A 25170-nucleotide genomic window follows, 5' to 3' on the forward strand; every position below is an offset into this window, starting at 1 on the left:
CAGTATACATAGCTAATTTTTAAGACAATAAATTGCAGTATAGATTAGATTAGATTAAACTTTATTCATCCCGTACTCGGGAAATTCACATACGTTAATGTAACAAAAGTAAAAGAGAGAACAATAGGCTAAATGGGCCTCTAAAAAGGCAACATAGCAGGCTGTCGGTGGTAAATCGTACATGGGTATTAGTTGCAACGCCAGCGAAATTATGAAAAAAAGTGTGATTTATAGTCCGGAAAATACGGTACTTAATTATAACGATAAGTTTCTTGCTCTAAGTAAAAAAAAACGTGTTGAATTAGAAAAATCTTATGTTCTTGTTATTTTTTTGGGGTGGTTACCTTCCGGCAATTTACGATTTACCCTATTCTGTTCGCATCAGCAAAGCAATATGCTTTAGTATATAATCTCAGGTGTTGTCCCACCTGGTGCTTAGAGGCTGAATATGAATGGTGCTGAGTTCCTGCAAGCCTTGTTGATGTGCATGCGTCAAACTCTGCAAGTGTGCCGGCTCATTGGAATTGGGTAAAGGGCTGTGGTGCTTCTTGCTTCTGCGGGAGCAGCAAGTGCCCGTGACACCCTCTTGGCTGGAGAGGGATGGGCTTCGAGACACATAATTCTGAAGTCCCGCCTCCAGGTAGCTTTGTTGGTAATACTGCTCATCCACAAACTCGTGGTTCTGTGGCAAAAAAAATAGGAAAGAAGGTACTGATATAAAATGTACTGAATATAGAAAGTACTTTTTTTACATTTTTATTTTCTTTGTGTGTCAAGTAGAAACTATTGATCTCTATTGACCCTTCTGAAGAGTCTGGATTCATTTACTCTGCATGTTTTTATTTACACAGATATTCAGAGCAATTTTGGCAAAGGGACATGAGTTCAGCGCAAGGACAGCATTGTGCCGCTCAATACATGAGGTCTACCATGGTAGACGTTGGATAAAACAAACGCATGGCAAAAACTGAAGCTGGTCAGAGTGGCCAATATTTCTGTTAGATATGGAATCCTTCGTACAATTTCAGTACGCATCTCCCCAAGCTCAAATCCAACGGAATTCCTTTCTTAAAAGTATTTAACAGAACGCAGAAGCATTTCTGCTCCTTTAATTGTCGACCAAAAAGGTCCACTTAGATTACTGCACTGTTACAGTGACTCCAGTTTATAACTACTTGACTTTAAATGATATGAACCATGGAGAAGGTACACAATTATTATCCTGAAAGCTTATATTATGAAAAAAATTGGGGGACTTGCAAACTCACAGTGGTTTTCTCCAAGCAGGTCAACAGGTGATGGTGTTGGCTCTCCAATAGAGAAGCAGACTTACTTAACCGTTGTTCCTCCTCAATAGAACCCTGTGATGAAACATTCAGAATGAGAGACCTAATTCCCTCTCTCTGAGGAAGTGGAATCTGCATCGTTGTGTCAATACCTGATCAGAAAGATTCATCTTGTATGGAAGTTGCTAATGTGGGAGGGTGAGACAAAAAGAAGAGAATTTTACTTGTGTTTGGAATTCTGCAAAGGGATCAGAAAGCTGTCACAGTCATGCAGAGAAGCAGCAGTAGAACCACATTATCAACGTGAACCCCGGAGGCACGTCAGCAAAGATCAATGGAGCCAGAACATTGATTTGTGACCCTAATGGATGTACAGTGCAATACACTGCACACACAACACTGACGAGGCTACCTAAAGGGAGTTTGTAACCACTCGTTTTTCATGATTATTTCTTTTTCCCTCGTGTTCATGCGCATGTGCTCGTGTGGTGGTTGGACGTGAAGTAAAGTGACGAAAATTACAACCCCAGGCTGAGTGTACCCTCTAACGAGTAGACCAAGTGGATAATGATTATTCTCGAGACATATTTTCGGCTCGATTCGAGATTTAGATGTTTTCTTTTTTAGCCGTCCAAACTTTTGTAAGTCTGCCACTCCTGTGCAATTTCTCTTATTTTCATGTTTAACAGTCGGTCCGTCTGAAAGTAGCGTAATGAACTTACTTTTTTCATTTCATACAAGTCAGCAAGATTTTGCAAAAACTATTCATTAAAACTGGCAACAAGCATCAAGAGACAAGCAAGAGCACTAAAATTAAATCCAAAAATACAACCCTTGGCAAAAAGATAGTTTGAAATTCTAGTCAATAAACTCAACAATTACTTCATCTACTTTTCCGCTTAACCTCATAGTATTTCCAAATAATGGAGATTGGCAGTCTGGCCTTTGGTGCCCTTTCATGAGAAATGTAGCGAGCATTGAAGCGGAAGCGTTTGTCTGGTCTTACCGTAAGCTCCAAGGCTTCATTAAAGAGGCCGTTGCGCTTGCTGTGGATGAAGGCACTGGAGCTTCCCGTCTTGGAAATTCGGATCCTGGCCAAGCGAGCTTTCTGGAGGACACATTGATAGCGATGTCAGTTGGATACCACAACGCCTTCAGCCTCCAGTGTGAGACTGATTGGAGAATCATTCCGACATATCCCACTGATGAACCACAGCACTTTCACGTGCTTCATGTTTTACTTGTGATCTTTCAGACCAAATCAAACATACGGTGCTAGATTATTCCCTCAGATCTTCTGTGATAACTTACTCTGATCTCCCGCTACACTACTTATGAATGATTTATGGTCACCGCACGACAACACACATTCCTTGAGTAGAAAAATGAGTGTGCCAGCCCCTAAGGATGGATGCGAGTAAATTGTTTTTTTTCATATTATGGCCCGTTCTGTAATATATGTATATGTATATGTATATATATATATATATATATATATGTATATATGTATGTATGTATGTATATATATACATATATATTATATATACATATATATATATATATATATATATATATATATATATATATATATATATATATATATATATATATATATATATATATATATATATATATATATATATATATAAAAGCAGGTACTACAAGCAAGCATCAACTGAGGGTGGCTGCAGGTAAGGCCTAGTAAAAAGCCCTCATCTTTTGGCGTAGAAGGACTCCAGACATTAAGGTCATGAATTGCAGAGGATTAAAAAAAGAAAATATCTCATGTGAAGTCATAGGTCTGTTACCATGTGAGGGGATCCAGCAAAAGCTTTCAGTAAACTTTAACATTGAGCGTAATGGAATGACTGACATGTCAGAGGCCGGCAACTTTCCATTAAAAGTGTCTGTCAAACAAATTGCATTTCCTCAGCATGGGTACATTTTATCTTCTGTTGCTGTTAGACATAATATTGAAATTTAAAGAGAGTGATATTACTCATATTAGACGGGAAATTGTCGCAAGCATAATGTGAGCTAGCTGTGTACATCACGAGAGCACAGCACGGTTGTTTAGAGAAGAGTAACGCACTGTTGCGTAGGTTAATTGAGTGCCTACACAGATGGTCCACACATACCTACCTATCCATGTGCCAATTATGTGGATCATGTCAGCACTCCAACTTAGTGGAATCATTTAAATTCCGACCCAAATCCCATTTAAAAAATGAGTAAATTGTACATGGCAATTTGCTAATGCATGCAAGTTAAATAATTAGAACTTGTGGTACCTGAACCACTGGGAGAGACTCGCAGTAACCATTAAATCAAACACGTTTAGCATGCTTAAATGAACAATGCAAACTCAAACAATTATAGCAACTGTTAAACTACTACTTGCATACCCAAAATACTATGCAGTTTGACTAGCAAATGAAGAATGGAATTACCGCTTGACTCAATTTAATGGATTTGGCACGTAAAGGAATGCTGTGAGATATTTACTTCAATTATTCACCCAATAGTTCAACAGACATTAAAGAAACATGTTTTGGGGGAATAATTCTAACATGGTTCTCAATGGTTAAGCTGAGATTTTATCATTTTACATCATTGACTCCCAGCAAGTTTTCACAAGCTATACACTTCATTCAAGCACCACAGAAAATTGTGTTCTATGGCTACATGAAGACAACAAGAAGGATTAGATTCCCATCTTTCATCATAAAAAAAGCTTTGATTCTACTCTTTTTCATTCTTATGAGCAGTTGAACATCATAAAGAACCCGGTTTATAGACCTTTGGGGGTGAATTAGTTAAAAGTCGATTGTTAGCCTGTAAAAGTAATTGTTTTAAATCTGTGTTGACAAGGAATGTCCGTCTTTCCACCAATCAGCCAATTATGAGATCAGTTATTTTGTCTCCGTACAATTTTCTAGGCTACGTAAAGTAACGTTGCTACCACTTTCACAGTCAGAATGAAAAATGTCGTCTTTCAAGGGAGCAAAAAACAAACAAAAACAACCTTGTTTTAAATGTCAAATGAGTTACATAAAATGAAAGCACGGTAGTTCCCCTATGCTAGTAGTGAGAGAAACACTGACAAACGTGGGCCTTTTAACTTGGCTTTTTTATTGTGTGAGGGTAAAGATAGCATCTTTACACGTGCACATATGTTGGTCGGTAATTGAAATTACAATTAAAATTTGAGATGATTACTAAATAAAAGAAGTGAAGTAAATCTTGTTTGTCTGGAATGATGCTTTTGTGTAGCTTCTGACATATTCCAAACATTGAAGGTTTGTTTCCCTTAGCTTTACACTAATTTTACACTACAGTGAGATCATCCTTTCAGTCGCCTGCAAGGCAGCAGATGTGAGATTACAGGTGCAGCTTGTCACTGGAGAATATGCAAGGCCAGGACCGTCACAACATTGCGTGCGATTGTTAACATGTCTTTTTATAACCATATTCACATGACACTAGGCTGCCACATAATGACCAGAAACAATCCACATCAGGTCAATTATAATATTGTTCATTTTATCCGTTTATGTAATAGGAGTTAGATTAGATCACTTTATTACTCTTTTCAACTTGGGCTATTTCAGTGGCTTGTGTTTTAGTTTTGGAAAGCCCATAATCTTTTTTTTTGGTACACTTTCCATTATAACATGAAAATGGGCTGTAGAAGTAGTATTGTGGCTAAGGGAGTGCTTATTTTCATTTCATTTTCATTTGTAAAGATTTAATCTGGCTGGCATAGAGTCATAAAATAGAACCTATCATTTTATCTTTTGAACAGCTGCTAGATGCACCGGGTTTATTGTACCTTCTAGTGGAAGAGCATTTCATTATTTTGCCTGTCACGATAAACTATCAGGACTGCATCGATAGGATGTACAAAGATACTAATAATTTCTAATCAAAAGAAATAGTGAAAAACAGAAACCATCTCTCATGGCACAGTAGATGTCCAATGATACGCAACGATCTGAGTTAACTAAGGAATATGATCTTAAGGGTTAGATTACTGGTCAGCAGGTATACGTTAGCAAAGGATTTTATTCAGAATACCAGTTGCAATGATTGCAGGGATTACTTAAAGGTGTGATTATGACAAGGACACATTGTGGACACACAAGGACGTGGCAGCAAGGGGCCATTCATGCAGCCAGACAGACATATTATGACCTTCCAGAGATCATCTCAGTCAGATCAGATCTATTTCAAGGAAGAGGACTTGGCCCACATTGCTTAGCAGACACCCATTTCTCCACTTGCTTAGCCTGCTTCCATTTTCCCTCAGGCCTCTCTTGTCACCAATCTCCTCTCTCTTGTCTACATCAACAACATGGCGAGCATTTGTAAATGCTCACTCACATTTTAGAGATATCCATTAAACACTATCATCTTTATTGTGGTTGTATTTCACCATCAAAAAGCTGGATCATATTTAACACAGTTCATCTTATTTTTGTCTACCTATGTATCTGGAAAGGCAAAATATCAGAACTCTCTTACTGTATTACAGTATGATCTTGCAAAGTATCATCAAAATTATGATTCATATAATTAAAAGAATATTTTATCAATAGCTTTCTAGACAGATATACGAAAGGATGTGTGTTTCACAGCTTTATATATATATATATATATACACGTTACGGCTATGCCTCGCAAGAGAATGAGGACAGACAGGTTTGCCCTCAAACTATGATTAGCAGCCCTGTTTTGCATTTGGACCAGCTGATGCTGAGACCAAATTTGTCACATGCAGACAACAGAAACACAATTATGGTTCATGTCTTGAGGCCAAAACTTTAGAGGAGGCATGCAACTATTCTAATGCTCTAGTTGAACATGCTTTTGATTCATAAAATGTAGTTCACCCAAAATGTTTACACACAGCACGGCGGTCAGATAAACATATTCAGAGTATGTGGCACCTCATTGTACAAATCTTACAAGAGTGTATTTCACTCAACATGCCCATCTCATAGAAGACTTGAACTGCATTGAGTCCTCCCAAGTCAGAATTGCCCTTTGGGCTGGAGGTCTGGAGTTCCAAGCCTCAGGAGCCCAGTAGAAGGAAATAAAAACAGTGTTCACCTGCATCTTCTGCGCCCGTCGTTTGTCTGCTCTCTGGTTCTGGTGATAGATGCGACTAAAGTTGGACACGATGACAGGAACCGGCAGGGCGATTACCAGCACCCCACTCAGAGAGCAGATTGAACCAAAGATTTTCCCGGCGATGGTTTTCGGGACCATGTCTCCATACCTGCGTGGGGTTGAAAGGGACAATGAAGACATCTGTGAGGTTTGGATAGGCTTTGATCACGTCTCTTTGAGCTCAATTGAGTCATCGTAGCGGATTGAACGTCATGAAGAGAGGCAAGTGTCGATAACAGTACGGGAAAGGGGGCATTCACAATGATACATTTCATTAGTGGACATAATAGCCCAAAGTGAGATTTCTCTCAATATAGGACCCCAAATCAACACCCACATTACTTATTGCACAATTATCAGACATCATTACCATGTGTTAAATTATTAATGAAGTTTTGCAGTCTACTTTCGTATGATATATTTGCAAGTCTGTGGTGATCTCATTGTCTGTGCACAAGGCACCCAACACAATTAAAGTGATCGTTAGTTTTTCATCTATTAGCTGAGGGAAAGGTGTCAGTAGGAAACTAAATTATTCAATATTCCTCTGAATATCAATGTTCAACAAATGTAGATACTTTCTGAATCCATGCGCGTAAAACTAATTTTTAATAAGTGTCTCAGTGTACAATACGCGCACAGTACAGTTTCAGTCCAGAAAAAGTCCTACATATCATTTATGGTTTGATTTCATGACCAAATTGATTGATTGCAAAAACAAAACAAAAAAAACACCCTATGTTCGCATCCACTCAGATTACCTCCGTTATTTTTTTCTTTATTTGTATTTTTTATCAGCCAATGCTGCACGTGCATCTTTTGATGACATCCATGGGAAGGGCTTGGATAAAAAACGAGATCAAAATAAAATCCACACCAGTCAAGGCAAACTCACCCTGCATATGATAAAGCTGTAAGACTGATAAGTATTATTGTTCCCTTTGAACCCTTTAATGGTATTTTACCCATATAAGGCAAACACACACACTGCATAACATTTAATCTGCTCCACTGTTCAGAAGATCTTCACATTAGGAGGACTGAAAAGCTAATCATATTCATCTGGAAGTCATCTATAATGAGATGCTATCAGATTGCTTTATAGAGGTTCTCCTCTTCTAATACCACAGTCAATTTGCAGCCTCCATTTAGTCAGGCTGGCCTGTCTCCGACGATACCATCTCTGAGCCATTATATCTAAAGATTTGCACATAAAAAAACTGCTCACACGTAGTAGAAAAGACACAAGTGCCTGCGTGTGATAAGTGAGATTTGATACAATTTCTTTCCTTCCTGCCTGGAAGAGCTCTCGTGTCTGCTTCCGACGCAAGAAGATGACACTGGAAATGGAGAATTAGCCATGTGTTTCACAGAGGGAAAGGCTGAATACGTCGTTAAAGCAGAGAGAAGGATATTGTTTTGCAGATGCACTTCAAGTCCTATTGCATGCTTTTTCTCCCCTTGTGAAGTTTGCTAAAGGATTTTCCAATTCACTTAAAAACACAAATTCGATTTAAACACACTGAAGGGATGGGGTGAACTTGTGATCAGGGTGTCACACCACATCCAGGTCTCAGGGTTTAATTCAGAAACGTAATGCAGCATGGACGGAGGGTTATTGAATGGGCTTGAGTACATTTGGGATGGTTTTATGGAGAGAAATTAACAGAGTTGACAGATTTTTTACAATGGCGAAGCATGGTCGGATAACGTTGCACAAAAAAAATAGTAGTCGTTGGCATGTCATCCTCACAGTTCTGGGGTCGAGGGTTCGAGCCCAAGTCAGTCATCACTGTGTGGAGTTTGCATGTTCTCCCCGGGCTTGTGTGGGTCTTCTCCGGGGACTCCGGTTTCCCCCCACTCCCCAAAACATGCAGTAGGCTGGTTGAACATAGAGGGAATGCAAGGGACCTTCTCGGAGAATAGCTTCTCCGAGAGTTAATCAGTCAAGACTCTGTCAACCTGGTGTCGAGTCAATGTAATGGGAGGTGTGCTTTAAAGCTTTCTTTTGCGATAAAAGTACACACTGGGTTTGGGTTTGCCATAGAAACACAAACCTATATGGAGCACAGAAAAAAAGGTGGAAAGGGCTTCTAAAAGTAACAAAAGCCTTGATGTTTTTTTACTGCATCGTATCTGCATCCTATATATATAACACGGAATACATCTTTGGCATTGGATAAAGCATCCACGAAGTTCATCTTTATGTAGTGTGATTTGTGTTAAACAACAATGAACATTCTCTTGTTAGTGCACAAAAACAATCAAGAATCGAAGAATGTGAAGTCGTTTCTTTCCACCTGCAATGTTTGAGAAGTGTCTCGTATTAGTGCAAGAAAGTCAGTTGAGGACAGTGACAACTGCATTTCTGGGCCTCTAACCCTTCCAACAACATCAATCTGTAGGGCCATCTGACTTTTCATGGTCAGTCCCTTAGGGAGAAGTAACTTGGGCGTACTTGGCTCTTGGGTAGAAAACAAAAGGTGTGCATGAACCAGACAGCAAAGAGCAGCTACAGAGATCCAATCAAAGAGGACAGGAAGAGCGCATGAGCAAAAAGGTCAGGACGAGAGGAGATTAGAAGCAACAAATTAAGTTTCAGACAGTGCAATGGTGGATGATGTGCCTGCATGTATAAATCCACAAATATATTAGAGCTGGGATTAAAGCACTGGGATGTTCTTAAGTCAATTACATTATGCTCTAAAGCAGAGCGGGCTTTAAACTACATTGAACATATTTTGGAATTCCTGACATGTTGCCCATCTATTAATATATTTCGTCGAGCTTCTACTCTTTTTCTTCTTCAGGGTTGACATATTACTGACATCTTGCTCATCTCCCGACTTGTGCACGTGTGACAATGGCAGTTCTTAGCATAGTCAATCAATAGACTGGTTTGTTTCTTGTGAAAATGGAAGCTAAAACTGTTTTATGGTGTTTGGTGAATGGCACTGTCCAACCTATGAACGGTATATCTTTTATCTAACTGTTACGCATTTTAGGAAGATTCAATAATAAAACAGTATTTTCTACTAACTGTAAAGATTGATCTCTTCAAATTCACATGAGATAGCTAATTTGTTTTTCTCCCAACATTCTGCATTTATAGCAGAGGAAAACAAACAACACTGAAGCAAATGGACCTTGCTTTGCATTATTCTGCTGCACAGTACTCCCGCGACGGAAAGCTTGAGGCAAAATCCAATTCCTTGGCTTTCCAGCGTGTGCACGACGTATCCATAGATTATTTCTCTATTTGCATATGTCAAGTGACAAGTACAAAATCCAAGAAAGAAACACAGATAAGTTGATAACGTGAAGGGTATTATTCTTTCACTCCACTGCACAGCGTGGAAAGGTCATTATCATCACTCACTCCACACCAAATCTTGTACTGAATCCCGCTGACAGATCGCATTCATTTCTCTGCAACATACTTCCACTTGCTTTGACTACCCCCACTGCACCAACGTGGACTTTTCGTATCTCTGAAGTTTAAGAACTTCCTTTTCACCAATTTGAATAGCACATACTGGTCAGAGAGAAGGAACTGAAGGAGTTAGGGTTAATGTAATTATTCCAACTTTCTACCTGACAGAGCTGTCTTTCCGTTACGTTTACGTAGAAAATGCCCTAATGAAACAGTTCAGCTTGACTCATTCAAAACCCGCTCTTGTGATACACGAACATATAATAAAATATTGAAAGATTTTTCTGCATTACATCAAAGGGGGACTTTAAAAGAGGCAACATAAACATCTGAACACGCTTATTTATTCATTTTTACCTATTTATTTATGTCTAAAATGTATTTTCCTGTGTCTGTATTCTCACCCACTTGCTACCGCGACAGTGAATTTCCCGAATACGGGATGAATAAAGTAATCTAATCTAATCTATAAAACATTTAAAAAAACATAATTGCTTTTCTATCTGTTTGTACAACTAGTATGTCTTTTTCATGTTAGGAACTAATAAGGGAAAAAAACCCTCTTTCCTAACAAACTTACATGTGATTATAATGCAAAAGTTCATAGAAGTTCTAGGAGTCCAGTAATTAAGCAGCAAGAATGCAATTAGTTGCTAGGATCTTCATAAACATAAGCCTGGGGCCATGTTACAAGCCCTGTTCATTATGTGCCAGGAGGTGTGCAAGTATATGTGCTTGTCTCTGTAATTAGTGATTACCAGAATGCCATAAAGAAACTGCTTCACTAGAGCCGCTTCCTTGGCTAACTAGAAAGCGCAAGTATTAAAGGAGCTTCAGAATAAGGAGTTTAAATAAGTTGAAAGAAGTTACGTGTCATTCTTCAAACTTTCACTAATGGCAACTCTACAATATTCCGTATTCAGGAGGGATCCTTTGATTAACAAATCTATCCCCCCTGTGCCGTCAGGTGAGAAGCCACTTGTAATGCGTGTACACACTTCATAACAGGTATATCATTAAGTATTAAAATGCTTTTAGGCCTCTCAAGACTAAAATATATATGAATAACATCTCAGCTTGTGTACTCAAAACTGCCAATCTCTGTGCGCCCGAGTCCCGTTGTGGTTGGTGTGGAGAGGCTGACGAGCTGGGACGCAAATTAAACTGATTTGTGGTTCAATTAAGCTGCTGGCTAGAAGAAATGGCGCTGGGTTGGATTAGGAATACCTGGAGAAATATAATCTTAATTAGCAAATGTGTAATTAAACTTTATTGATAGCCTCCAAAACTTTGTGCCCATGATATTATTAACCTTATATCAACAAGAGATCCAGTGACAGATTGGATGTGACACAAATGTAATGATTCTATTAATTACATTAATACTGTTACGGTACGCTGTACAGTGCAGTCTGGTATAGCCTTACACAGCGAACCGATACCAGCATTGTACCTGTTTTTATGGTTTAATAATAATTTGACACCTTTATTTTTTTTATTCAAATACTGCTCTCCATCAGCTCTCCAACTCCTACTGGGTGTCTTTAGAAAAAGGTATTAAACATGAACGTTAAGATGCTGCAGCTGCCCCTATAAGTGCCTGAATTTTTATATGCTATAAAACGATAAGGACAGTGCCTAAAGCCAAATTGTCTTTCTATTTTATTTCTCTTTTATACACAGGGCTCTAGATTGTCCCTAAATTGGTGCATTTTGTCCCTAAAATTTGACAGAACATGTAACTTAAATATATACCCAGGACAAATTTTTAAAAAATATAGTATAGAATTATTTTTGTATATATGTTGTTGTTGTTGCTGAATGCTGACAAACACGTTATCCACAATTAACTCTTTACATTTGAAATAATGTCTGCAATGAATAAAAATTTGCATGGACAATACTGTTTCTGCACTTGAACCCATGCTGTTAATATTTTTTAGACTAAATTACATCTCAGCTACAAGACTTCCCAGTTCACTGTTACCATTATATCTCCTACCAGTGCTCGGCCCCTACTGGGAGCAGTGTTCAGAGATGAAAAGAAGTAAAGCTGTGGGGAAAGATAAGACTGGAACTGAAAGCAGTGATAGAACAAGAAGTTCAGAGGTCATTTACAGGGAGCTCTAGGTCATTTCAGGAAGGTCATCACAAGCACAGCCTGGCACGCATTCATGTGGGGATCAAAGTAACGAAAAAAATAGTAGGTGGATGGATTACAAAAAAACATGAAAAGGGAATGCCTGCAGTGAGGAAGGAAAAAAAGGCAGCCGGGTCTTCGAAAATAAAGTGATAAAAAAAAGTGTCAAAATGTCTTACAGCCATATCATTCATTCATCTTCCATAATGCGCATCCTCGTAAGGGTAATGGGGGTTTCTGGAGACTATCCCATATGCCGGCTGCCATATCATTCTATTCATAATCACTATTGCAGTTGTACATTATGATAATATTTTATACAGTAAATGTGCTGCTACCAATTTGTCAATACATAAGACTTTAATATAGCAGTTTAAAAAATTAATGTGCATGGAATTCTTCATCTTTGCATATGCGTCCTTGTGGCATGAGGTGCCAATTGTAAAAACAAATCCAATAAATGAATGCCCTTGTGGCACATATTGCACTGCAAGTTTGAGGATTGACTTGATGCATGTATTGGACTATTAAATGTAAAAGAGATATAAATTAATTAATCTGTTTTCCTTCCTTCCTTGACTGCTCTCCCGAGTGACTCAACAGCTGAGGCAATTTACTTCACTCTCTGGCTATGTACAATTGCTATGCATGCACCCACGAAAAAATAATCTGAAGTACCATAAATAAGAAAGTAGTGTGGGATTAAGAGAGAGACACAAGAAAAACATTGCCGTGTGCAGATTTACATATGTGCCCCTTGCCTCTAAAAAAAATTATTACAAAATTTGAGAGGTCTGTGCTTAAATATTCCAGCTCTTTGCGGATGTTCGATATCAATGGGAATTTGGCTGAGCAGCTGTATAAACGACATTATTGGCTTTAAGAGAGCTGTATACTTCCATATTTCCCGGTGATACAGTTTGAGATGAAATTTAGTTTTTCTAAGCTCCAGGTAACCATGACAGAATTACAAGAACAGTAAAATACATTTCACTCATCAGCTACACTCACAGATACCACATATCCCCAGAAAGAGGCTTCCAGCTCACATCTTCTGTGATTAAAGATCTCTCAGTCAGAATTTTTAATCCTAGTCAGAATATAGCACCCTTATCAAATACGGTTTTATACTGCCTGATTCAATGACTAGAGGCATAGACAACAACAAATTACATCGGTTTCAGCCCCTCTGTTGGCATTGACTGTCCTGATCTATGACAAAGTGTGATGGAGGTGTGGTCAATGGATCCAAGTAGAGCTGGTTGCTAAATACGCGTAATTTGATCAATAGCAAAGAAATCCTCCTGTGTACAGTGGGTAATTTTAGACCGGTCTGGGGAGGGCTCAAAAAGTTACTCACTTTGTTCTCCTTGATTTGCTTTTGAAGACACAAACTATAACTAATGCTACTCCTCCATTATTTGCAGAGGGATGTTAATTAGAGTTGGTCGGTATTTTCTGGATTGGTAAACGCACTCATCATATAAGTTAATATTATGAGTAACGTCCTCCCATATATCCATTTTCTGTTCACTATCTCCTAATAAATTGAAGGGGAAAAACCATAATTGCATAATCGTTTTTAATCAAATGAATATGAAATGCCTCAAAACAACTGTGACAGCAGTCAAGTGTCTACCTGTCAGGAAAATCAATGTTTGCACACAAGGCGAGCTGTCTGCACAAGTGTGTTGACAGGGGAAAGTAGGCTTCTTGAAAAACTAGGGCATCGTTGAGACCCAGGAGAGGTGTCTCCAGGCCAACCTTCTGTCCTATTTCCTTCCCTGACCAGAGTAGTATCTGTATGAATTGTGTTTTTGAACTGAGGGGAGCATCCTAGGAAGCTAAGGGAAGTTCAAGCAGCAGAAAAAGGGAGATAGAAACCGAGCTCTGGGATGGGTACCTGTTGGAAAGACAGGCCTAGTGTAGAAAACATTGCAAGCAATCCCCAGGGCACGGACCAAATGGCAAACAAGTCGGTGAACACATGGCGGCAATCTTGACTGCGTAGCCTTTGCATTTAACCATGCATGTGCATCTGTCAAAATGAGAGTCAAGTGGGCACATGAGTCACAACAGGACAGAGTTCAAAGAAGGCAACCCACAGGAGGGGAAAATGTGGATGTGGCTGTTTTTGTTTTGGTGCGTAGGAGCGTGTGTCATTGAAAATATTCACTATTCCAAAGGTATGCACAATAGTGGGCAGCACACATCCTCAATATACACACTCATACATACACCTACCAACACACACGCGTTCACTTTCCATTGTTTAGAGAACCGTGACAGACATTATTTATCTACTAGTCGCAGCAATGCTCTCCTCCAGAGCTTTCCAGTAATACAGCACTAATTCATACATGGCATTTCCCACAACTCAGTAAGGTCCGCTTTTCAACATACAAGCCCAAGTTACACTTCAGTTCCCACTGTAAGCCGATACAGGACCAGCGTTGCAACTCAAACCCACATGGCCAGCCCTGATTTTCAAAATCGGAATGGAATGTAGGTTAATGCGCATTTCCTACTCAGCTATTTGATCTTTGGCTGAGCTCCCAATGACACACATTGTCCTGAGGGAGTGGCGAGAGTGTCCGCTTTCTAGGTGAGGTTAGGGTCATGTATCCTGGCAACTAATGGGAACATTTTTTTTGTTCCAGGAAATGTGGTTACAGACCTTAGAGAACATTACAATTGTAACTTTTGGAAAGACTTAGTCAAAACAAGGAACAAATTGGATTTCTGATTGTCTATTTCTTTAAAACAACTGACAGATCCCCATTCAAAGTCTTCTGATGTACAACTAGCGAAGAATTGCTGTTGAAAAGGGCCCACTCTTAGATTTCATTTATTGATTCTGTCTGATTGCATCTTTACTGATCTTGGAGTGGGAGGCTGAGAGCGCAGTGGGTGGCTGAAGGTGCAGCAAGAAGGTATGACAAAAGGAAGACGCTATTACATTTCAATTTGACAGAGGTCAGTTTTCCCTCAAGGTCAAACAGAAAAATAACCTTCAAAGAAATCTTTGCACTCAGCTAAAAAAGAGACTCTCTGTGGGAGATCTCACCCACTCAACAGAAAATTAAATCAGACAGCACATTGAGAGAATGAGAGTACGAACTTCACAGCTTCCAACACACTATAAGCCTGTTACCATGGTGATACAGTACATGATGGCAGAAGAAAGAAGGCTTTCAAACAACAGTAGGATTAGTAAATGTCACAGATGAACGAATGCAAACACTCGTCTTTTGCTTGAGATTGACTCGAAATCAGAGGGCCAAGACAAGACAGGCTTTTGAGAGTCGAGACCGAGACCAATACCTAAATATTAATTTTAATACATTAAAGTTTCACCAGTCAACTGACCAAGACGATCTATCACAGACCCAGACACGAAACCGTACCACTATACTTCCAATTTTGCATGTTAAAGTTTAGAAACAAAAGAGTAGTAAAATGTCCAATTTATACATAGAAACACAGAACACATCCATGAAAAAGGCATTAGTCACATTTTCTTTCAATGTGTTGGTCAAAAATAATATAGTATGAGAAAAATAAAACCCCATTATTACGTCAAAGGCTTTTTAGATGACTCATTTAGTCTCTTGCACTCTAAATTGCCATTTTACTGGCTCAATGTCCACTTAAAGGGATTGCATTAACCTCTGTCACTCTCCATGGGCAGATGTGCTGCTCCTACCAAACCTTAAGATGTGCTCCGTATTAAACTTCCTTCTTTGGCTGGGATCCCTGTCTGGCTTCTTTCCAATAAACACAATCGCACATCCACTTCAAAAGCCAGAGACAGTCCACTGTGCTATTGTCAATTTTATCACTGTGCAGGATCTTGTCCTGTTACTGTGTGCATTTTTCCCTCTCAAAGGCTATACGTACTAGAACCGTGAACTTACCTATATAATGTAAAAAAGCCAATATGTAATGCATTTGTGCTCAAAATAGGGAAAAGGGACAGTTGGCTAAACAACAGATATTTGAAAACAAAGGGCAAACACAGGAGGACTACTGTACACATAAACACATTGTAACATGGCTCATGGGTATACACTCTATGCGACTAAAAAGATGAATAAAACTAGAGTAGCTTGCAAAGTAACTCACAGTAGTCACAACATTTTTTTATTGTTGTCTTTACATTATCTTTATGTCATGCTGCCTACATTGGTCAAAGTGTGCATACCAGAAGTCTCATTGAATGCATCACAAAGCACAAATTGCTTACCTGTAAAGTATATAGTAACTGTGTTATGTTTTCCATAGTGAATATTATAAATGTTAGTTTTGTTATAATAAATTATTTGGTCGCTTTGAGTGCAGTGAGTTAAGAATGCAGTCACTAAGAAATTACACCAGATTTAGTCATTGTACCACTCAATGTAATAAAATCTGCGCTAGTCTAAAGATTGGGATGGAATATTTCTTGTTTATAAAAATATTCAGGGCTAACAGCTTTGAGTTAATGAGCATGAACAATTTTGATCATTCTTCAGGCATGACAGATGCCACCAAGAGATGTGTACCCCCCACACACACCATCTTCCTATCTTTCAATCAAGTCTGTCGTTGATGAGCTAACTCGTGTTGTCCCACAAGAATTTGCATCTTGTAGCCAGACTGAAGGACATGCCTGAGTTTGTCAACCATTTTCTTGACCCGCTCTATGGCCTCAGCAGCTGGATGTCCAGCCTTCCACTCTGCTCCTTGTCATCGCATCGTCAGACAGCTTATGTGCTGCAGCCATTTTCCTCCCTCAGAATGTGTCTCTGAAGTCACACAAAAATTGTGATTTGCCTTTTCTTTGTATTTTTTCCTAGTATCACCTTACCAAGATGCAAAATTAGAAGAATTAGGTGGTATGCTTTGGCTGAAGGAAGAGCAAACAAACATCCGTGTACGCAGAAAAAGGTTCTTGTGAGACTGCACAAGTGTGATGCTTTTGAAGAGATGGCATTGCGTGTCATTGCTTTTTTTTCCCTTCAACTATATCGTCAAAAATGAATACTTTAGGCTAATGTGGGCCCATGTCTGAGGTGATGCAATAAGATTCATCCATTGAAGCTCTGATGCTTGGTGAAAAAAATGATAGGACAGGAAATAAAACTCAAAAGGAAGTTCTATGATACCATACTGAGAAAGTTATCCAAATATCAAAAATGACCAAAAACATGGAATACCTGACTGTATTTATATAGGTAATTATGACAATCACAAGTTAAACTGTTTTCATTTTTTTCTGGCTTTGGACTTAAATGTTTTTTATTGGGCGGTATGGCATATCTATTTGATTTCAATTATGTTTACTTGAATTGCATGTAGGTCTCATTAAATGTACTGGGAAAAAATAGATAAAATAATTATTTTGAAAAGTACAAATTTAAATTGGAACTCTAGCAGAGTGCTTTCATTTCCCAAGGCACTGCCAGTGTTGCATGGTATGAAGAAAAATTATGCTGCACAAAGACATTATCGTAGACAAAGGTTTGCATTTATCTCAACTTCAAAGGAGAGAGGCTCTTATCTTGCTTACAAAGTAGTTGAGAAGCAACACCTTTGCTGACTCGGGAGACAGTGTCAATCAAAACTTTCCATTATTACCTTAGTAAAATCTGAATATGTATTACAGCTCTCCTATTGAATATCCTTAGATTAGTCTTCATTTTATGTTGTGTATTCTTTTGACATTATTTACATTGTGATGTATATGTTAGGGCTGATATCTAAACAATTCAACACAGGGGGAGGAGGGGGGATCTTGTATACAACATAAAAAGATGTCTCCCACAAGTGCACACATGCATGTAACGCATTTCCTGGACTATAAGTCGCACCAGCCAAAAAGGCATAATTAAGAAGAAATAAAAACATATATAAGTCGCACTGGAGTAGAAGTTGCATTTTTGGTTGGAAATTTATTTGATAAAATCCAACACCAAAAACATGCATGTCATCTTGAAAGGTAATTTAACATTAAAATAAAAGAGAACAACAGGTTGAACAAGTGTACGGTATACTAACGTTACATGACTGACATGCCTGGTAATGTCAGTGACGACGTAAAACAAGAGGTATTCAGATAACTCCAGCATAAAGAACATGCTAACAAGTTTACCAAACCATCAATTTCACTCCAAATCAATTAATCCAATGAAATCTTCATCCTTGGTGTCACTTTTAAACAACTCCCCCAACTCGGGAGGTAGATAATTTTATGCACAAATCGCACCCCCGGTCAAACTATGAAAAAAAACTGCAATATATAATCCGAGAAATATATGTATACGAACATATGTATATGTATATATATATATATATATATATATATATATATATATATATATATACATACTGTGAATATTTAGTTCATTGTTCCACAACACAAAGGTCATGAATGGAAATGTGTGTATATATATATATATATATATATATATATATATATATATATATATATATATATATTTTATATATATTTTATATATATACACATTTCCATTCATGACCTTTGTGTTGTGGACACAATGAACAAAATATTCACAGTCTTTTTTTGTTTGTTTTTTTAAACCATTTCTTCCTGTTTATCTTAATGCTTCCAAGTCCCATGAAACAGAATGATAATCGCATATGACGGTATTTTTTTGTACATGACACAAGAATACAGGTGTCACAGTATTATATTATTATCTGAACTAATGTTGTTGACATTGGCAGTGAAATGGCTGTAATTAATGTGGTCAGCAGCTCCAATAGCAAAATTACCTAACAGGGTTATGGAAACACAACAGATGGTCACTGTATTCACTTTGGTAAACATTTGGAGTGGATCTGAAAGCTTTTCCACTGTAGAGACTGCAGGTCTGCAAGGCACCACTGTGAGTCTGTGTGTGTGTGTGTGTGTGTGTGTGTGTGTGTGTGTGTCAGTGCAGTAATTCCACATTAGGGTGATTGATTGAAGGTCTGTGTGTTCCAAATTTATAGCATAGTGCATAGCATGTCCCACCCCATTATTGTGAATTCAAGGGACCTTCAAAAAATATTGGATAAAATAAGCAGGCAAAAATGTCTAAAATAATGACGAGCTTATTTTAAATTATAAGTAGACATAATGAGTGAAACGTTTGGGTGTGTTTAATTGAACACGAAGTTATTAACCTTGGATGAATAAGTGGCTAATTCTTATATTTGAATAGGTAATGGGTTTATTGTGCAAATTGTGATCAACATGTCACACTTGGATTTTAGGAGGAGAAAATAGGTAGGTTGGCTGCTTCATGAATTCTGTCATTAAACATTGAGATTGAAAATAAATTTCAACGTCCTTTACTACCGGCACACCGTGTTCGTACATTTATAGTTGACAGCATCCTGTTGCACCATTCTTCATTTGGTCAGTTAATTGATGACTGAGGGAGAAAAGACTATAGTCAGACATGGGTGGTGGATTTTAAACATACAACAATTACAAATAATGCTGCAAAATTAAACAGGAAATTCTGGAGGGAGGACCGCTATCCCAGCCATATGGCTGTAAAAACAAGGTTGAAGGATCGACTGGACTGACAACATCATAAGCTGTTTACTCAGATGATGCAGCTATCTTTAGTTCCGCGCTGTTAACTTCACAATAACCACGGGCCTCTCAAGTCCCTCACAGGCAAATTTGGCTTCTATTAAGCAACATTCAAGCTGCCTAGTCCAGAAATCCATAATTGGAAGTCTGTAATTTAATCATCTTAGTGAAGCCATTACAGTTTGTCTGAAATTAACCACTAAATCAACGAGTGGTGCAAAGTTTAGCGAGTGTAAAATTAAGGGCCTATCCAGGCTACAAAAAGCAGTAGCCTAAGGCTAGATGCTGTGACACGGCTTATACTCCAGATCTGGATGTGGTTTGGGGAAAAAAGGCTACACTAGACCTTTTGTGTCCTCTCTGCTCCCAATGAAGGTACCTTGGACTTTCACGCTCTGACAGACTCAATTAATTGAGGCAAATTGCGATGCCCTTCGGGTTCCAGTGACTTTTAAATCATTTAATGTGTTCTGTCTTCCACCTGTATCTCCCTTTGTCATGGTTTTGGGCAATAGCTGCCTTTAGGCTGCAATGGACTTAACATACTCAACCGTAGAGGTTTTTGCAGGAAATTTAGAAATGTATGTTTATCAGTCAGGAAGTGAGATAGTAAATAAGAAAGAGAGAAATAAAACATAAACACATATCAGAAAGAAACAAGCATAAACCTTAAAATAGGCTTCACTTTCAGCTCGTTTAAAATAAGAGAACAACCAAAAGAATGTGAGGGAGGAAAATAATCCCCAAGTAAGCAAAATAGAACAGAGCAGCAAGATTCATAACTACTAAATGCAACAAACACAGCAAGGAAAGGCTTTCAGCAGGTAGGCATCTAAATTCAGCATTAATGTTAAGAGTCAGTGTTTAAATAAGTGTTGTGACTCCTACACGGCCCACGCTGCGTATCGAACCGCATCATTTTAGCACGGAACAGGTCTTGCAGGTCATCGGCAGTGAGAGCAGAGGCGGCTGAGAATAGCCTTGTAAGGCTTTGCTGACAGCCAGCGTGCCGCTCGGACTCCAAAGCAGAAAGCACTGCCCGGCTAAGCTGCTGTTTCATCTGGAGCTCAAGGGGCTGATGGGAGGTGTGTAGGGTTTATGAAGGCTGGCAGCACAAAAGCAGGAAATTAGGGAGGTAGGAGACACGCACATTAAAAGCTCTTGTGTTGCCACAAAAATCATTGATATTGTATCAGGCAAAATTTCTTATAATACATTGATAATAAAAAAAATCCAATAATAGTCCACTGATGGGTGTGAGATTTGGCTCTTTTCTACTATACTTATCCTCTTCAGGACCACCAACAGGTGAGCCTTTGCAGTGGACAAGATGTAAGTTGCATGTACCCAAAAATGTGATTCTACACCTAATTTGCACTCCCACTTGTCTGTACAGCAATCTCAAAAGGTATCCAGAGAGGTCAATAGATAACTAATGTACCCTGGGAGAACCTGATAACAGGTCAATGCACTTGAGGAGACATTTACATTTGTTCAGAAAGGGAGAGTTTTACTTAAACGGGTCTGCAGTAATTTACAAAACGATTGTAACTGTTCAGTACTCCAAAAGTAAAAATAGGAAAATTGTTCATAGAAGAAACATTAAAAGTAGGAATGTCTCAATAACATATTCTGGCACACTGAGGTTTCATTGACTTTGGAAAGTAAAAAAAAAATCATGAACATTTCTGGTCAGTTGATTTACTTTTGTTTACTTGTTTTTTTTGTGTCCTTCCCGATCTGTCAAAACTGGGTACCCTATAAAAGAGCAAGTAATCACGCAGCAAAATCCTGCTTTCATATTCCTGCTGCGATTGCAAACGAGTCTTCGCTGAAAAAACTGGGTGCCTCCAAGCGCCTTTTGAAGTTGGAACAAAGGGAGTTCTTGCTTCTCACCGCTGATGGCTTTACTTCACTGCTTTCATTATTCATCCTTTTCCCTTTTTTCTCCAACTCAAACACTGGAATTTCTATTCAATTTACCATCCCCCTTTAATGCTAATTTATACTTGTCCATCTGGCCTTCCCTGAGCTTTTGGTTATAGCCATACCAAGGGTGACGTTTTGGGAATGTTTCCACATTTCTCCGGTACTCATGGAATATATATGTCCTTTCTCTCTTAATAAAAGAGTTGCACATAAGGAGGCAACAATGTCAAACAGACAGTGCTTGGTAGGGACAGATACCAGGAGTCCCTTGTTTGCGTTTGCTTTCTCCACTGCAATGATTAAATCACAATTTTCTCAGAGCAAACTATAGTCTCTGTATCCACTTTATGCTAATGAAGTCATAATTGCAATAAATATTTGCATGAAAATCCTCCATGAAGATATAATTTAAACAGGTACATGGAAGTATGGTGCAGCCTTGGAGACACACTGATTGCTGCACACAATGCTAATCTCCATTCAAGCTTGTGGAGCAACCGCACCTTAGAGCTATTTTTAGGCAAAGTGTCCTCCGACACAGAACCTACAATGTCTGCACAACTCAATGCCTCTGGTCAGCAACATAGCCACTGGTGTGACAGTCATAGATTTACATATTTCAGAAAGGTCATGATCCTTAAACAATCACTCCGTACACTGTTACGTTGGAATGTATAATGGCGGTTATCCCTAGCTTCATGGAGAACATTTACGTTTTTACAAGGATCACCTTCTGCACTATACCGTATATTACTCAATTAAACAAAAAAAGGGACCAGAAGAAAGTGTTGCTGAGGTGAAATCAGCAACATTTCCAAAGAGCAGCCCTGGCCTCTGGCTGCTTTCCAAACTGGTGAAGAGTAGTAATTAGCCTTTGTTGTGACCAAAATTAGAGAAATCAATTTGTTCTAAAATTATGTGTTGCATTGTGAAATGTGCACTCTCTATAGAGTTTCAAAGGACACACCTACTCTGAGCAATGTTCCAATGTATTATTCCCAGTAGGCTATTGGATATTTACGACTTTACAATTTTCTGGAATGCAACAAAAGGGCAAACTAGAATTGCACTGAGTAGGGCGTAAAATCCTCAACAAGGCTTCACTGTTCATTAGCAGCCTGCTTTATGGTGCATGAAGGATGACAAATGAGGTATTAAAGGAGTACGCGGGGTGATTTTAGCTTCTGAACACCTAGAGCATTCCATTGATGCCAAGGCGACTAAAAATTCTATAAATATATCATTCCTTTATCCATTCCCAAACTATTATCGGTTATGGCCAGTTGATTCTGCGTAGCTATATTACCTGTGAACCCAACAATTATCCTCATCATTTTGGGGTGCAAGGTATTGCCACGTTGATTCAAAGAATAATGAAATTCTCACCTTCTAAATTCTTGAATCGGAAGTGATTAATCCTGCTAAGAAACCATCTATTATCTCCTGCGTCCATGCTTAGTAAAGATAACAAAAGCCATTTTGTCCTACATAAAAAGGATATCTGTTTTGTTGACTTGCATCAGTGAGAGGTACAGTCAAGTTGTTAATGATGCTCTCTGGTCCGAGGCGCTAAGTCAGAGATTCTACAACTGTCAAAAAATTGTTTAATAATGCATTACTCTCCCCCCGGTAGACCTGTGCAACCTCGTCTTAACAATATACCCATCCTGCCCAGGGTGGTATGAAAGCCTCCAGCCACATTCTCCCTCTCTGTTCGTTGTCCCACATTGATGCCCCACTCTCTATGTGTTCTTCCACTATTGACAGTCGTCTTCTTCCACCTCACACTTTCTCTAATCATGTTTGGAAGCTGCAGTAACAAGCTGACCTTGGTTTGAGTGATGGCTGTGTGGGGGTTCTTGTTCTTGTTTATACTTTATATATAGTCGTCTATTTGCGCATTGCGACAAAACTGATATTTTATTGGAATCAATATTATACAGTATATTGCACAACATAGTCTTTCCTTTCGAGTACAACATACGGTCCCTTTAGGATTTAATGTGTGAAATGCTTTTATTTTCAAACTAAAGTAAAATGTGTTTTCTCTTCTCTTAAATTTAAACTGTTAAAAAATTGAGCCATCCGACGTTTAAACATCAATGCCCAAGGGACTTCCTGTTTACCCAAATTCAAACCATAATTATACATGTATGTTCTGCATGTAGCCATTACACACATGCACACACACATTTATACGTGTGTATATATATATAATATATATATATTTATTATATATATATATAATATATATATATATATATATATATATATATATATATATATATATATATATACACACACAATTATGTCACATTGCATTTTCAAGACCCTTATGGAACCCTGGATAAAATCACTCTATGCTCCAATGTAAAAAGAAATGAATTATGCATCACAGGCAGAGTACAAAGTCAGAAACAGAGAATACATTTTGCACATCCGCACTCATGCATGCACACACGCAGAAATACACATTTATTCATTCTTCTGGACCCAATTAGGAGCCAGAGTGGATGTGAAGAGTTTACAGACCCCTTATTCAAACACCATATTTTGTGGAAACTTAAAACCTAAAAACTTATAACAAAATAAATTATTTTGAACATTTTTGCACCATTAGGACAAGAAAGTAGATTTTAACAATTGGGAAAATACTGTGTAAAGCTGTGTTCTAAACTTTCCAATCGCACATAAAGTCATGTCGAATAGGAATAAGGAAAATTTTAAAACAGTTTAAATTGCAATTAGTTTGAGCACTGGGGAAAGGCTACAAGAACACACAGACTTTTGATAGTGTGTCCTCTGACGCCTATCTTCCAATACTACAGATTTTTGTGCAACCAATTTAACTCAGTTGACTATTTTTAACTACATCTTTTTTCATTAGTTCAATTGAAAAGTAGAGTTGAGTACATGAATTTAAATATTAATTTATATTCCACAATCACCTGTCATTAGACAGCTCCTGCACATCTTTCATTATTATTATTATTATTATTAATATTTATTATTACAGTACTGTACTAACTAAAGTTATTTTAAGCGCGCAAAAATGAAGTAAGAGTATCCTGTGTAAGACATCAAAAAATCTTGAAACAACATTTTATGTGGAAAGGTAACATCAAAGCCAACAATAATTTGCCTGGAGCGTATTCCATGTTCAGTAAATCTATTGGTTAATTCAAGAAAAAATATCTGCGATTGAACTAAGAAATTGGAAAGCAACAAGAAATGATAAAATGTTCCCAAATGCATCTGCTTTGGCTTTTTGTACCGTCTGCTCCATATAATCATCTGTGTTTAGATTTGAATTTATTTCATGACGGACAACCACTCACATTCACACTCATAACCAGGGGCAATATAAAGTGTCTCATCAGCTTACAATGCATCTCTTTTTTGGAATGTGGGAGGAAACCAAAGTACCTGGAGAAAACCCACGTAAACCAGGGAGAACATGCAAACTCCACATAGTAAGGAACTACCTGGGATCAAACTCTCAACACCAGAACTGTGTGGCCAACACACTAAGCACCGTAAAGTAAATAAATGGGTATAGTAATGTGTAAACATCAGGTTTTCTGTGATGTATCCACCAAGCATTTTAAACAGCAATTAGCTT

The 25170-nt window shown here is 38.2% G+C and overlaps 1 protein-coding gene across 1 annotated transcript in view; it reads right to left on the reverse strand.

Annotated features, from left to right (window-relative positions):
- Nucleotides 1–25170, reverse strand: part of kcnd3 (potassium voltage-gated channel, Shal-related subfamily, member 3) — a 61907-nt gene that overhangs the window by 2780 nt on the left and 33957 nt on the right. Inside the window, exons 4-8 of the mRNA XM_077608371.1 lie at nt 6399–6567; nt 2293–2394; nt 1439–1471; nt 1269–1361; nt 429–682 (exon numbers count right to left, since the gene is read on the reverse strand). Coding sequence (XP_077464497.1) covers nt 429–682; nt 1269–1361; nt 1439–1471; nt 2293–2394; nt 6399–6567 — 651 coding nt within the window. The remainder of the gene's footprint in view (nt 1–428; nt 683–1268; nt 1362–1438; nt 1472–2292; nt 2395–6398; nt 6568–25170) is intronic.

This window comes from Stigmatopora argus, chromosome 1, assembly GCF_051989625.1.
Source record: "Stigmatopora argus isolate UIUO_Sarg chromosome 1, RoL_Sarg_1.0, whole genome shotgun sequence".
Taxonomy (NCBI): domain Eukaryota; kingdom Metazoa; phylum Chordata; class Actinopteri; order Syngnathiformes; family Syngnathidae; genus Stigmatopora; species Stigmatopora argus.